The sequence below is a fragment of the Colossoma macropomum genome, unplaced genomic scaffold (genome assembly GCF_904425465.1).
Source record: "Colossoma macropomum unplaced genomic scaffold, Colossoma_macropomum, whole genome shotgun sequence".
Classification (NCBI taxonomy): domain Eukaryota; kingdom Metazoa; phylum Chordata; class Actinopteri; order Characiformes; family Serrasalmidae; genus Colossoma; species Colossoma macropomum.
This window is the reverse complement of record NW_023494807.1, coordinates 33,406,554-33,424,053: the sequence shown is the minus strand read 5'-3', so window position 1 is coordinate 33,424,053 and position 17,500 is coordinate 33,406,554. Positions and strand designations below refer to the sequence as shown.

The 17,500-nt window shown below is 41.9% G+C and overlaps 1 protein-coding gene across 1 annotated transcript in view; it reads right to left on the bottom strand.

Moving 5' to 3' along the window:
• col11a1b (collagen, type XI, alpha 1b) overlaps nucleotides 1-17,500 on the bottom strand; it is a 178,180-nt gene that overhangs the window by 104,259 nt on the left and 56,421 nt on the right. The window contains exons 7-8 of the mRNA XM_036555885.1: nucleotides 17,239-17,334; nucleotides 12,939-13,271 (exon numbers count right to left, since the gene is read on the bottom strand). Of these exons, the coding sequence (XP_036411778.1) occupies nucleotides 12,939-13,271; nucleotides 17,239-17,334 (429 nt within the window). The remainder of the gene's footprint in view (nucleotides 1-12,938; nucleotides 13,272-17,238; nucleotides 17,335-17,500) is intronic.

The window sequence follows — 17,500 nt, the reverse complement described above, 5'->3', positions numbered from 1 at the left end:
CCACAGTAACACAGCCACACACAAGACAACAACGCAGTCACATATACCACAGTAACACAGCCACACACAAGACAATAACAGTCAAATATACCACAGTAACACAGCCACACACAAGACAACAACAACACAGTCACATATACCACAGTAACACAGCCACACACAAGACAACAACAACACAGTCACATATACCACAGTAACACAGCCACACACAAGACAATAACGCAGTCACAAATACCACAGTAACACAGCCACACACAAGACTACAACAGTCACATACACCACAGTAACACAGCCACACACAAGACTACAACAGTCACATACACCACAGTAACACAGCCACACACAAGACAATAACGCAGTCACATATACCACAGTAACACAGCCACACACAAGACAATAACAGTCAAATATACCACAGTAACACAGCCACACACAAGACAACAACGCAGTCACATATACCACAGTAACACAGCCACACACAAGACAATAACGCAGTCACATACACCACAGTAACACAGCCACACACAAGACAATAACGCAGTCACATATACCACAGTAACACAGCCACACACAAGACAACAACGCAGTCACATATACCACAGTAACACAGCCACACACAAGACAATAACACAGTCACACATACCACAGTAACACAGCCACACACAAGACAACAACGCAGTCACATATACCACAGTAACACAGCCACACACAAGACAATAATAGTCAAATATACCACAGTAACACAGCCACACACAAGACAACAACGCAGTCACATATACCACAGTAACACAGCCACACACAAGACAATAACAGTCAAATATACCACAGTAACACAGCCACACACAAGACAACAACACAATCACATATACCACAGTAACACAGCCACACACAAGACAACAACGCAGTCACACATACCACAGTAACACAGCCACACACAAGACAACAACGCAGTCACATATACCACAGTAACACAGCCACACACAAGACAACAACGCAGTCACATATACCACAGTAACACAGCCACACACAAGACAATAACAGTCAATATACCACAGTAACACAGCACACACAAGACAACAACACATTCACATATACCACAGTAACACAGCCACACACAAGACAACAACGCAGTCACACATACCACAGTAACACAGCCACACACAAGACAATAGCACAGTCACACACAAGACAACAACGCAGTCACATATACCACAGTAACACAGCCACACACAAGACAACAACGCAGTCACACATACCACAGTTACACAGCCACACACAAGACAACAACGCAGTCACATATACCACAGTAACACAGCCACACACAAGGCAACAACGCAGTCACACATACCACAGTAACACAGCCACACACAAGACAATAACGCAGTCACATATACCACAGTAACACAGCCACACACACCACAACAACGCAGTCACATAGACCACAGTAACACAGCCACACACAAGACAACAACGCAGTCACATATACCACAGTAACACAGCCACACACAAGACAACAACGCAGTCACACATACCACAGTAACACAGCCACACACAAGACAACAACACAGCCACACACAAGAAAATAATGCAGCCACATATACCACAGTAACACAGCCACACACAAGACAACAACGCAGTCACACACAAAACAACGCAGTCACATATACCACAATAACACAGCCACATATACCACAGTAACACAGCCACACACAAGACAACAACGCAGTCACATATACCACAGTAACACAGCCACACACACAAGACAACGCAGTCACATATACCACAATAACACAGCCACATATACCACAGTAACACAGCCACACACAAGACAACAACGCAGTCACATATACCACAGTAACACAGCCACACACAAGACAACAACGCAGTCACACACAAAACAACGCAGTCACATAAACCACAATAACACAGCCACATATACCACAGTAACACAGTCACACACAAGGCAATAACGCAGTCACACATACCACAGTAACACAGCCACACACAAGACTAGAATGCAGTCACATATACCACAGTAACACAGCCACACACAAGACAACGCAGTCACATATACCACAGTAACACAGTCACATATACCACAGTAACACAGCCACACACAAGACAACAACGCAGTCACATATACCACAGTAACACAGCCACACACAAGACTAGAATGCAGTCACACATACCACAGTAACACAGCCACACACAAGAAAATAATGCAGTCACATATACCACAGTAACACAGCCACACACAAGACTAGAATGCAGTCACACATACCACAGTAACACAGCCACACACAAGAAAATAATGCAGTCACATATACCACAGTAACACAGCCACACACAAGACAATAACGCAGTCACATATACCACAGTAACACAGCCACACACAAGACAACAACACAGTCACACATACCACAGTAACACAGCCACACACAAGACAATAACGCAGTCACATATACCACAGTAACACAGCCACACACAAGACTACAACAGTCACATATACCACAGTAACACAGCCACACACAAGACTACAACAGTCACACATACCACAGTAACACAGCCACACACAAGAAAATAATGCAGTCACATATACCACAGTAACACAGCCACACACAAGACTAGAATGCAGTCACACATACCACAGTAACACAGCCACACACAAGAAAATAATGCAGTCACATATACCACAGTAACACAGCCACACACAAGACAATAACGCAGTCACATATACCACAGTAACACAGCCACACACAAGACAACAACACAGTCACACATACCACAGTAACACAGCCACACACAAGACAACAACACAGTCACACATACCACAGTAACACAGCCACACACAAGACTACAACGCAGTCACACATACCACAGTAACACAGCCACACACAAGACAACAACACAGCCACACACAAGAAAATAATGCAGCCACATATACCACAGTAACACAGCCACACACAAGACAACAACGCAGTCACACATACCACAGTAACACAGCCACACACAAGACTACAACGCAGTCACACATACCACAGTAACACAGCCACACACACAAGACAACGCAGTCACACATACCACAGTAACACAGCCACATATACCACAGTAACACAGCCACACACAAGACAATAACACAGCCACATATACCACAGTAACACAGCCACACACAAGACTACAACGCAGTCACACATACCACAGTAACACAGCCACACACACAAGACAACAACGCAGTCACATATACCACAGTAACACAGCCACACACAAGACAATAATGCAGTCACATATACCACAGTAACACAGCCACACACAAGACAATAACACAGTCAAATATACCACAGTAACACAGCCACACATAAGACAATAACACAGCTACACACAAGACAATAACACAGTCAAATATACCACAGTAACACAGCCACATACAAGAAAATAACGCAGTCACACATACCACAGTAACACAGCCACACACACAAGACAACGCAGTCACACATACCACAATAACACAGCCACATATACCACAGTAACACAGCCACACACAAGACAACAACGCAGTCACATATACCACAGTAACACAGCCACACACAAGACAACAACGCAGTCACATATACCACAGTAACACAGCCACATATACCACAGTAACACAGCCACACACAAGACAATAACACAGTCAAATATACCACAGTAACACAGCCACACACAAGACAATAACACAGTCCCATATACCACAGTAACACAGCCACACACAAGAAAATAACACAGTCAAATATACCACAGTAACACAGCCACACACAAGACAACAACGCAGTCACATATACCACAGTAACACAGCCACATATACCACAGTAACACAGCCACACACAAGACAATAACGCAGTCACATATACCACAGTAACACAGCCACACACAAGACAACAACGCAGTCACATATACCACAGTAACACAGCCACACACAAGGCAATAACGCAGTCACACATACCACAGTAACACAGCCACACACACACAAGACAACAACGCAGTCACATATACCACAGTAACACAGCCACATATACCACAGTAACACAGCCACACACAAGGCAATAACGCAGTCACACATACCACAGTAACACAGCCACACATACCACAGTAACACAGCCACACACACAAGACAACAACGCAGTCACATATACCACAGTAACACAGCCACATATACCACAGTAACACAGCCACACACAAGACAACAACGCAGTCACATATACCACAGTAACACAGCCACACAAGGCAATAACGAAGTCACATATACCACAATAACACAGCCACATATACCACAGTAACACAGCCACACACAAGACAACAACGCAGTCACATATACCACAGTAACACAGCCACACACAAGACAACAACGCAGTCACATATACCACAGTAACACAGCCACACACAAGACAATAACACAGCTACACACAAGACAATAACACAGTCAAATATACCACAGTAACACAGCCACACACAAGACAATAACACAGCTACACACAAGACAATAACACAGTCAAATATACCACAGTAACACAGCCACACACACACAAGACAACAACGCAGTCACATATACCACAGTAACACAGCCACACACAAGACAATAATGCAGTCACATTACCACAGTAACACAGCCACACACAAGACAATAACACAGTCAAATATACCACAGTAACACAGCCACACACAAGACAATAACACAGCTACACACAAGACAATAACACAGTCAAATATACCACAGTAACACAGCCACACACAAGACAATAACACAGCTACACACAAGACAATAACACAGTCAAATATACCACAGTAACACAGCCACACACACACACAAGACAACAACGCAGTCACATATACCACAGTAACACAGCCACACACAAGACAACAACGCAGTCACATATACCACAGTAACACAGCCACACACAAGACAATAACACAGTCACATTTACCACAGAAACACAGTCCACAGTCACACTGACACAGCAATAATGTTGCAACACACTCCACAATAATGCTACGACACACAACACACCAACACTGCAACAAACACCGTAATAATGCTACGACACACAACACACCAACACTGCAACAAACACCGTAATAATGCTGTGACACACAACACACCAACACTGCAACAAACACCGTAATAATGCTGTGACACACAACACACCAACACTGCAACAAACACCGTAATAATGCTGTGACACACAACACACCAACACTGCAACAAACACCGTAATAATGCTGTGACACACAACACACCAACACTGCAACAAACACCGTAATAATGCTGTGACACACAACACACCAACACTGCAACAAGCACCACAATAATGCTGTGACAGACGCCATGATAACACTGCAACACACCAGAATAAACCTGTATTATACCAAAATAAAGCTTCAACACACAATAACTCTACAACACACTCCACAATAACACTGCAACAAAATTAATAACACACATCAACACACACCACAACAACTCTACAACACACACCACAACAACTCTACAACACACACCACAATAACACTGACACAAAATTAATAACACACATCAACACACACCACAACAACTCTACAACACACACCACAATAACACTGACACAAAATTAATAACACACATCAACACACACCACAACAACTCTACAACACACACCACAACAACTCTACAACACACTCCACAACAACTCTACAACACACACCACAATAACGCTGCAACAAAATTAATAACACACATCAACACACACCACAACAACTCTACAACACACTCCACAATAACACTGACACAAAATTAATAACACACATCAACACACACCACAACAACTCTACAACACACTCCACAATAACGCTGACACAAAATTAATAACACACATCACACACTCCACAATAACTCTACAACACACACCACAACAACTCTACAACACACTCCACAACAACTCTACAACACACACCACAATAACGCTGCAACAAAATTAATAACACACATCAACACACACCACAACAACTCTACAACACACACCACAATAACACTGACACAAAATTAATAACACACATCAACACACACCACAACAACTCTACAACACACTCCACAATAACGCTGACACAAAATTAATAACACACATCAACACACACCACAACAACTCTACAACACACACCACAATAACTCTACAACACACTACAACAACTCTACAACACACTACAACAACTCTACAACACACACTACAACAACTCTACAACACACTCCACAATAACGCTGACACAAAATTAATAACACACATCAACACACACCACAACAACTCTACAACACACACCACAACAACTCTACAACACACGCCACAACAACTCTACAACACACACCACAACAACTCTACAACACACGCCACAACAACTCTACAACACACACCACAACAACTCTACAACACACGCCACAACAACTCTACAACACACTCCACAATAACGCTGACACAAAACAGAGCAACACTACAACACCCCACAATAACGCTACTTCACACCACAATAATGCTGCAACACAATACAAAAAAAACCTGCAACACAACAACAGTGCTGCAAAACACCACAATAAACCTGCAATACACCAAAATAAAGCTGCAACACACAACAGTAAAGCTGCAACACACAACAGTAAAGCTGCAACACACCACAATGATGCTGAAACAGGCCACAACAAACCGGCAATACACCAAAATAAAGCTGCAACACAACAATAACTGTACATCACACCACAATAACGCTGAAACATAACACAAACCTGCAACGCACCAAAATAATCCTGCAACACACCACAGTAAACTTGCAAGTAAACAACAATAAAGCTGTAACACACAAAAATGAAGCTTCAACCCCACAATAACACTGCAGCATGCTAAAGCACAGCTGAAACACCAAAATAATGCCGCTACACACACCAAGATCACACGGCAACAACACAAGAATAACAACGCAACACACACACCACACTAACACGGACGCACAACCACACTAACACTGACGCACAGCCACACTAGCACGGACACACAACCACACTAACACTGATGCACAGCCACACTAGCACGGACACACAACCACACTAACACTGCAAACCACAAAAACATGGACACGCAACCACAACAGCACTGACACCCAACTACACTAACAGTGACGCACAACCACACTAACATGGACGCACAGCCACACTAACACGGACACACAACCACACTAACACGGACACACAACCACACTAACACGGACGCACAACCACACTAACACGGACGCACAATCACACTAACACTGACGCACAATCACACTAACATGGACGTACAACCACACTAACACGGACGCACAATCACACTAACACGGACGCACAACCACACTAACACTGACGCACAACCACACTAACACGGACGTACAACCACACTAACACGGATGCACAATCACACTAACACTGACGCACAATCATACTAACACTGACGCACAATCATACTAACACGGACGTACAACCACACTAACACGGACGCACAACCACACTAACACTGACGCACAAACACACTAACACGGACGCACAATCACACTAACACAAACACAATCACACTAACGCTGCAAACCACAAAAACATGGACACGCAACCACAACAGCACTGACACACAACTACACTAACACTGACGCACAACCACACTAACACGGACGCACAACCACACTAACACGGACGCACAATCACACTAACACGGACGCACAATCACACTAACACAAACACAATCACACTAACACTGCAAACCACAAAAACATGGACACGCAACCACAACAGCACTGACACCCAACTACACTAACACGGACGCACAACCACACTAACACGGACGCACAACCACACTAACACGGACGCACAACCACACTAACACTGCAACAAACCACACTAACACTGACACACAACCACACTAACACTGACACACAATCACAATAACACTGCAACAAACCACACTAACACTGCCACACAACCACACTAACACTGACACACAATCACAATAACACTGCAACAAACCACACTAACACTGCAACAAACCACACTAACACTGACACACAACCACACTAACACTGACACACAATCACAATAACACTGCAACAAACCACACTAACACTGACACACAACCACACTAACGCTGCAAACCACAAAAACATGGACACAAAACCACAACAGCACTGACACACAACTACAATAACGCTGCAAAACACCACAATAAAACAGATACATACACTACAATAAAGCTACAACACACCACAATAACACTTCAGCACATCATATTAATGCAGCAACACACCACAATAAAGCATCTACACACACTAAAGACGCAACAAACACTAAAGTATACACCACAATAACACTGCAGGCCACAAACCACAACACTGAAACACACCACAAGGAAGTTGCACACTATCACAATGCTGCAATACACAGAACACAATAACACTGACACACCACAACAACACTGCAACACCCACAACAATAAAGTTGCAAAATGCACCACAATAAAGTTGCAGACACCACAATCGCAGTGCAACAAACAACAATGCTGCAACCCAGACAAGAAAATAACACTAACACACCACAATTACACTGTCACACAAACACCACGATAAATTTGCAACAGACAAAACAAAGCTGCAATACACAACACAATAAAGTTGCAACACACACCAAAAAAAGGCTGCAGCACAACACTAACACTGCAACACACACCACAATCACAGTGAAACACATACAATAAAAAAAATTGAAAGAAGGCACAATAACGCTGCAACCCACATAACAACAACAACAACAACAACAACAACACAACAACAACAACGCTGCAACACACCATGACAAAGATGCAACAGACACTTCCATAACGCTGCAATACATACCGAAATAAAGTTGCAATAGACACCAAAATAATGCAACTATACTACCAAATTAAATTGGAAGTTGACACCACAATAACACTGCAACACAGATAACGCTTCAAACAATACCACAAAAACGCAGCACACAACAATAAAAAACACAACAATAAAGCTGCAGTGTAAACCAAAATTATGTTGCAACTTTCACCACAATAAAGCTGCAATATACACCTACATAACGCTGCAACTCACAATAATGCTAAAATAACTAACACCACCATAAGGCTACAAGTTGCCCCAGAATAAAGCTGCAGTACACAATAACCCTGCAACTTACACCACCATAATGCTGCTACACACCACAATGATCCTGCAACATTCACCACAATAACACTGCAAAACACACAAAACACTGTAAACCCCATAATAATGCGGCAACAAACACCACATTAACACTGCAACATAGAGTACAATAACACTGCAACTTATACCACAATAAAGCTGCAACATACACCACAGTGAATGTGGTGCAAACCACAGTAAGGCCACAAAACTCACCACAAAAAAACGCTGCAAAATACCACAATAACGCCACACATACACCACAATAACGCCACAACACACACCACAATAACGCCACAATACACCCGCAATACGCAATAACGCTACACACACAATAACGCCACAAAACACACCACAATAACGCCACAACAACGCCACAAAACACACCACAATAACGCCACAACAACGCCACAAAACACACCACAATAACGCCACAAAACACACCACAATAACGCCACAACACACACCACAATAAGGCTGCAATATGCACCACAGTAACACTGCAACACACCACAATAAGGCTGTAACACGACAATAGCACTGCATCACGCACACAGTAACACTGCAATTTACACCACAATAACGTTGAAATACACATCACAGTAAAGTTGCAGACACCACAATCACAGTGCAACAAACAATAATGCTGCAACAGACAAGAAAATAACACTAACACACCACAATAACAGCCACACAAACACCACAATAAATTTGCAACAGACAACACAATTAAGTTGCAACACAGACCACAATAATGCTGCAACTCACCACAATAAAATTGCAACACACCAAAAAAATGCTGCAACACACACCACAATAAGGCTGCAACACACACACCACAAAGAAACGCTGCAACACACCTCATTCATGCTGCAAAACACACCAAAATAATGCTGCAACACACCACAATAAAGCTGGAACACACACCACAATGTAGCTGCAACACATACCACAATAACGCCGCAACACGCACCACAATAAGGCTGCAACACGCACCACAATAAGGCTGCAACACGCACCACAATAAAGCTGCAACACAGCACACTAACGCAGCAAAGCACCACAACAACGTGGCAGCACATCACAATAATGTAGCAACACGTCACAAAAAACGCTGCAACACATCATAAAGCTAGAACGCACCACAATAAAGCTGCAACACACCACAATAAAATTGCAACACACCACATTAATGTTGCAAAACAAACCACAATAAAGCTGCAACACACCACAATAACCGCAACACGCACCACTAAACTGCAACACCACACACTGCAACACCACCACATAAAGCTGAACACGCACACATAAAGCTGCAACACCACCACAATAGGCTGCACACCACACATACAGCAGCAACACATCAGACACATCACTAACACTGCTACACACAGAACACTAACACACACCACACTAACTGTTACACACTAACACTGATACACACAACACTAACATTGACTCTTACCACACTAACACTGCTACACACATACAACAGCAACACTAATTCACACACACACACACACACACACACACACACACACACACACACACACACACACACACACACACATCACTAACACTGCTACACACAGAACACTAACACACACCACACTAACACAACACTGACAACAGTGATAAAAACCACTATAACAATAATACACCAAACTAACACTGATACACACAACACAAACACCACACTAGCACTGACACACACATAAGCGCAACACGCACACATTAAGCTGCAACACACCACAATAAGGCTGCTACACACAGAACACTAATGCACACCACACTAACACTGATACACAAATACAACAGTAACACTGATACGGTAAACACACTAAAACAACAAACTAACAATGCTACACACACCACACTAACACTGCTACACATAACACTAACACCGACACACACATACAACAGTAACACTGATACACACACACACACCACACTAACACTGCTACACATAACACTAACACATACAACAGTAACACTGATACGGTAAACACACTAAAACAACAAACTAACAATGCTACACACACCACACTAACACTGCTACACAAACACTAACACACACACACTAAACAGTACACACTAACACGAACACACAACACTAACATTGCTACACATAACACGTAACACATACAACAGTAACACTGATTCACACACACACACCACACACACACACTACACAACACCATGCACACATACAACAGTAACACTGATACACACACACACAACACACACCACACTAACACAACACTGACAACATACAACAAACCACTATAACAATAATACACCAAACTAACACTGATACACACAACACAAACACCACACTAGCACTGACACACACATACAGCAGCAACACTGATACGCACACCACACTAATACTGCTACACACAACACCAGCACAAACACACTACACTAACACCGACACACACATACAACAGTAACACTGCTACACACATACAACAGCAACATTAATTCAGACACATCACTAACACTGCTACACACAGAACACTAATGCACACCACACTAACACTGCTACACAAAACACCAACACAAACACACACTACACTAACACACACATACGACAGTAACACTGATACACACACACACACCACACTAACACTGCTACACATAACACTAACACATACAACAGTAACACTGATACACACAACTCCAACACAAACACACTACATTAACACCGATGCACACATACAACAGTAACACTGATACACACACACACACACACACCACACTAACACTGCTACACACAACACACACACCGCACTAACACACACCACATTAACGCTGACACACACTAACACACCACAATAACACTCATACACACATACAACACTGATACACACACTACACTAACACTGATACACACAACACACACCACAAACACACACTACATTAACACTGACACACACTAACACACCACAATACCACTGATGCACACAGTAACACTGATACACACACTACACTAACACTGCTACACAAAACACCAACACAAACACACACTACACTAACACACACATACGACAGTAACACTGATACACAGACCACACTAACACTGCTACACACAACACAGACACACCGCAATAACACTGATACACACATACAACACTAACACTGCTACACACAACACTAACACTGAAACACCACACTAACACTGCTACACACACACAGAACCTAAAAATGGCCGTAATTTACCTCAGACATTGTTATTCGTGTTGAGGACCACTCAAGGGTTGTAAATGTACATTACAAAAAATGTTTATTTCATCATGAGGACATTTGGTCCTAACAAAGGGCCAATTACAAACACACATACATACAGTTATGCTGTAACACACACACGCAAAATAACCCTGCCACACACACCACTAACAGTCTCACACACACACACACACACACACACACACACACACACACACACCACAATAACACACAAAACTACAACGATGCACACACCATCTCACACACACGCACAAAACACCAACTCGGTCATGAGCACACAGTAACGCCGCCACACAAATTAAAGCCACAAAACAAAATTCGGAAACTTTTAAGAAAATCACCGCTTGTTTCCAAAGCTTCTCGGCCTGTCGTGACCTTAATGAGCGCATCATTTATCTCAGGGAGGAACGGCTGAGGTTCCAGCATGCAGTGCCAGCCGATGCCAGGTGATGCCCACTTACGCTGCTCTCTGAAAAATCCGTCTCCGCAGGAACGGCAGGACCGATTTCATCCTCGTACGCAGAGACGGTGGGTTTGGCTCCGTTGGTGGTGTAATCGTAAAATCCATCATCGTAATGATTCGGGTCCAGCTCCTTCGCTTCGTACTCGTTCAAATCGTACTCCTTAAATTCCGTGAACTCTGGGCCCTGAGTGGCTTTGGCCTCCACGGTTTCCACAGTTTCCACAGTTTCCACGTTATCCACATTCACCTCTGTGGCCGCAGTGGGATCGGCTCCAACCTGGTCCACTCCGGTGATGTAATCATCCACAATCTCCTCTTCATACACCGGGTTCTGCTCAGGAGAGCACAAAACAATTAGGACATGTTCATACGGCTGTTTGAAAGTCTGCAGTCACTATTCAAACATTTTCAAGTTTTTGGCAGATAAATATGTAAAATGACTCTTTCTAGGTTGTAGGATCGATCAGCTATGTCTGATATCCGTATCGGACAATTTTCAGCCCAAATATGCAATCGGCATATTTCTCTAACTTGGCCGATCCTGAGTTCCGACCAGTGCCATAAAATATGAGCCAAATTTCGCCTGAGGCGCCAGAATACAACTGCTGCACCATTTAATTCAAACAAGAGACTAGCGAACAGGAACACTTCAGACTCGTCATATCTATTTCACTAATGAAGAACTTTTTTCTCTGAAAGTTATCACCACATATTGGCCTCCTCTTTCGCTGTAAGCTCGCTGTGTGAACGTACAGAGCTGTGATTAACACGGTTTGTTGTCAAAGCTTTGAGGATTCTCTTCTGGTAGCATGTTAGCACCCAAGCGCTAATCTTGGCTTACACTGCACTAGCTTCATGACCTACAACTGTAGCAGGAACCAAAAATAAAAGCGATCGATTGTCAGCCCTTTTTATCGCATATTCAAAAACCCATCCACAAAGTAGAAGGACTGTTCTGTCCTGTTAGCTGTGCCGGTTGCGTAGGCTTCAGATTTTTTAATGGTTACGCTAGCCTTAGGTGCCAGAATGTAACTGCTGCACCATTTAAGGTGGAATGGGGAAATTTGAAAAAGATGTGGTACCACAGAGTTGAAAGGCATGAAAAGGGATGAGGAGGCTGCTCTGTTTCTGGGCAACATTAACTAATTTTTGCTGTTTCACCGAACCAACAGGTCAGTATTGTTTTGTCCTGTTTTCTAATGTTTGTGAACGCTAATCGCAACTGGTTAGCTTCGCAACAGCAACTTTAGCGACAGTTCGCTAACCCATAACCAAGCTAATGTTAGCGCATTACTTGCTTTTTTGTTGTTTGCTCTAATGTTATATCATGATATTTGTCCAAACGTTTGTAGAGTTTTATGGCCATAAAGATCCAAAACAAGTGTTGTTCTTTAGACTCTGACAGATGGAAAACTACTTACAGCTGTACAGAAGATCTTTTATGAACTAAACCCGCTCTTCTCCACTGCAGCGCTTAACCCAGGATAACTAATGTAGCACAGCTAGCAAACGCACTGCATTAAAATCAGATAGACTTAATGATTTAACTACCAACAGCTGAGTCATTCTGTGAAAACGTCTATTTTTGTGTCCCTAGCGTTTACATATATATCACACTTGAAAAACATATTAGGGTTACAATTTATTTATATTTCAAAATAAAACAATGGGTTATTCCAACAATTACACCTTCTTGAGCCGTCAATTATATAGAACTCCAAGCAGCACTCGTCCTCACAGTCATGTGTAAAGGGTGAGGCCATATTTTGAGGTAAAAACATGTTTTTCTGTTATTTTAACTGCAATAATTTGTCCATGACTATGAAATATATGATTTAGATGACAGAGAAAACAAATGCCAAATAAACCTTATAAAATATACAATGAAAGCTGTGGTCCCCAGGGCTCTCCTTCATTCTCAGTAGGTACTCTTAGCATATAAGGCTAACCTAGATGTAGTTAAATAGTTATGTAAACTTATGTAAGCTAGCCATGTTAATATAAAAGAAGGTGATACCATGCAATGCTAAGAGATAAAGTGCATGCAATATCATTTAACGCTCTGCTGTATTGTTTGTGCAAAATATGATAAACATATCTCCATTTTATGAATTTTAATAAATCATTTTTTTATTGTACATTCCAGATAATATCAATCAAACTGTAGTTGGGTTGTTTTGATTAAGTAAAAATAACTACAAAATACAGGCAACCTATAAAATTTAACTTTATCGACTTTTTTTAATTTAAAATTTAGTTCTTTGGCAAAAGCTGATAAGTCCAATGGTAATTTAGTTTTAGAGTTAATCAAAGTTATTTAATGGATACAGGTTTCTTTTAAGGCCAATATTTAAGATTCTTTACCATAAAACAGGCAGGTAAAGAGCTGAAAACTGAACACAAAGCCATTAATCAGCAATATTAAACATCTGTAAGATTTGACCTCTGAAAATCCTCAGGCTGACTCTCAGATGGCTCACTGCTCCCTGTAGAGTCACTATATGAGTTATGAAACTGTGTGTTCAGTATGATTTTCCTCCATGGCTGAATCCAGAGCGGTTCTCTGTTAGACTCACTGAGCTCTGTTTGAGATCAGTATCTGTTAGTTTAAGACCTGCGTCCTGCTCTTTGTATGGAGAAGGAGCTGTTTGAGATTCAGTGCCGTGCCACCTGACCCAAATCGGGTCTGCTGGAGAACAGCGCTGGCGTTTGACCGTTTCTGCGGTAAAACGTGATTTTTCAATGCCTTGGCAATGAACAATATCAGCTTTAGTAACTAAAGGAGTTTAGGGTTCAGAATGAGCTGAGTGTTAGAACAACTCACTGCAGTCAGCTCCATTTTAAAGGATGGAGTTTATCATTTTTTACAAATTAACTCTTCATATTTAGAGGACCGTGCCGTCTGTATATGTTTCAGATGCCTCCTGCACCGCAGCCTTGCAGTTAAGACCACTTTTCCATCTGCCAGCCCTCCTCACATGGGGTTAATAGAGGAAGAAAAATAATTGTACGTTTTGTTGGATAATCCCTGGACTTGCTCCTCATAATGAAAGCAGTGTTCTGCGTGGCGTCGGCCCCTGTAGGTGTATCATCTGAAGCAGGCGTTTGGCCCCAGCTTCACGCAAACATGCTGTTCGAGTTTAAACCCAGAATGTTCTTCATTACGCTTCCATTCGTGTCACTGAACTGATTGTTTAGCACAAGCTAAGGCAGGAACAGCTGAATAAAACAGCTGCATCCCTTTCACCCCTTTCACATTTGGTCTATTAAATGGCACAGCAGATATTTTTGTTTGCCTGCATTACATTAGAGCTAATCTGAAGCACAGCGACAGTGAGTGAAGGACGGGAAACACAGTCAGCAAATAAGGTGATTTTGATCTGCACAAAAGGAACAAACTCACTTCTTACTCACTGATGTTTGAAGTGGGAATCCCGCAAAGCATGTCTGTTTGATTCTGATGTCTGATTTTTTGGATTCTGGTCAATGGATTTTAATGGATTTATGAGCAAATGGTTCATCAAGGGTTCTTAAGAAAAGGCAATGGTTCTTTTAAGAAGCATGAATTCTACATAGAGACATTTTTTTGCTTAAGTGAAATGGTTCTTCAGATTGATGGAGAATGTGTTCTACATAGCACCAAAAAGGATTACAAGCTTGGAATCGTAGCAATAGCAGAACCCTTTTGGTGCTACATAGAACCATTTCACAATACAATGAACCGTTTAAGCACACTCTTAAATAAGATGGCTCTTCATGGGTTCGTTCGTAAAGGCAATAGTTCTATTAAGAACCATTAATTCTATATAGAACAATTTTTTTGCCTAAATGTCTGTTTATGTTGTGAAATTGTTCTTCAGATTGATGGAGAATGTGTTCTACATAGCACCAAAAAGGGACATCGTAACAATAGCAGAACACTTTTCAGTGTTACATGGAACCATTTCACATGCAAAGAACTGGTTAAGCACCCTCTCTAAAAAGATGGTTCTTCATGGGTTCTTTTGTAAAGGCTGTATAATTGTATTTGGTTCTATTTAAAACCAAAAAGACTTACAAGCTTAACATCATAACTATAGCAGAACCCTTTTTAGTGCTATATAGAATTTTCAAAAAAGGTGCTCCATCAATCTAAAGAACCATTTTACCATGCAAAGAACCATTTCAGAATGCAAGTGGATCTGTAGAGCACAATAAATAAAACCACTGTCTTTACTGAAGAATGGACAGCCATCTTTTTAGGTGTGAAATATTGGTGAAGAATTGATAATAATATGGTATTAATATGGATTTCTAACCTTGCTTGTCACAGATGTTGTCGGGTTCTCAGGTTTGGATCCGTCGATGGTGTCGTAGTCCACTTCAGTGTAATATTCAGCGTCGAAGCTGTCGGGCTGTGTGGAAACAATAAATCAAAAATTAAAAACACAGATTTAAAACGGTGCCGTAACTGTGTAAACATCACGGTCACTGTCCACCATCTCCAATGTAGTAAAACATTAAAGATCTGCAGCCGTTTACAGAACCGTCTAAACTCTGAACTCTGACCGAATTTAGTTC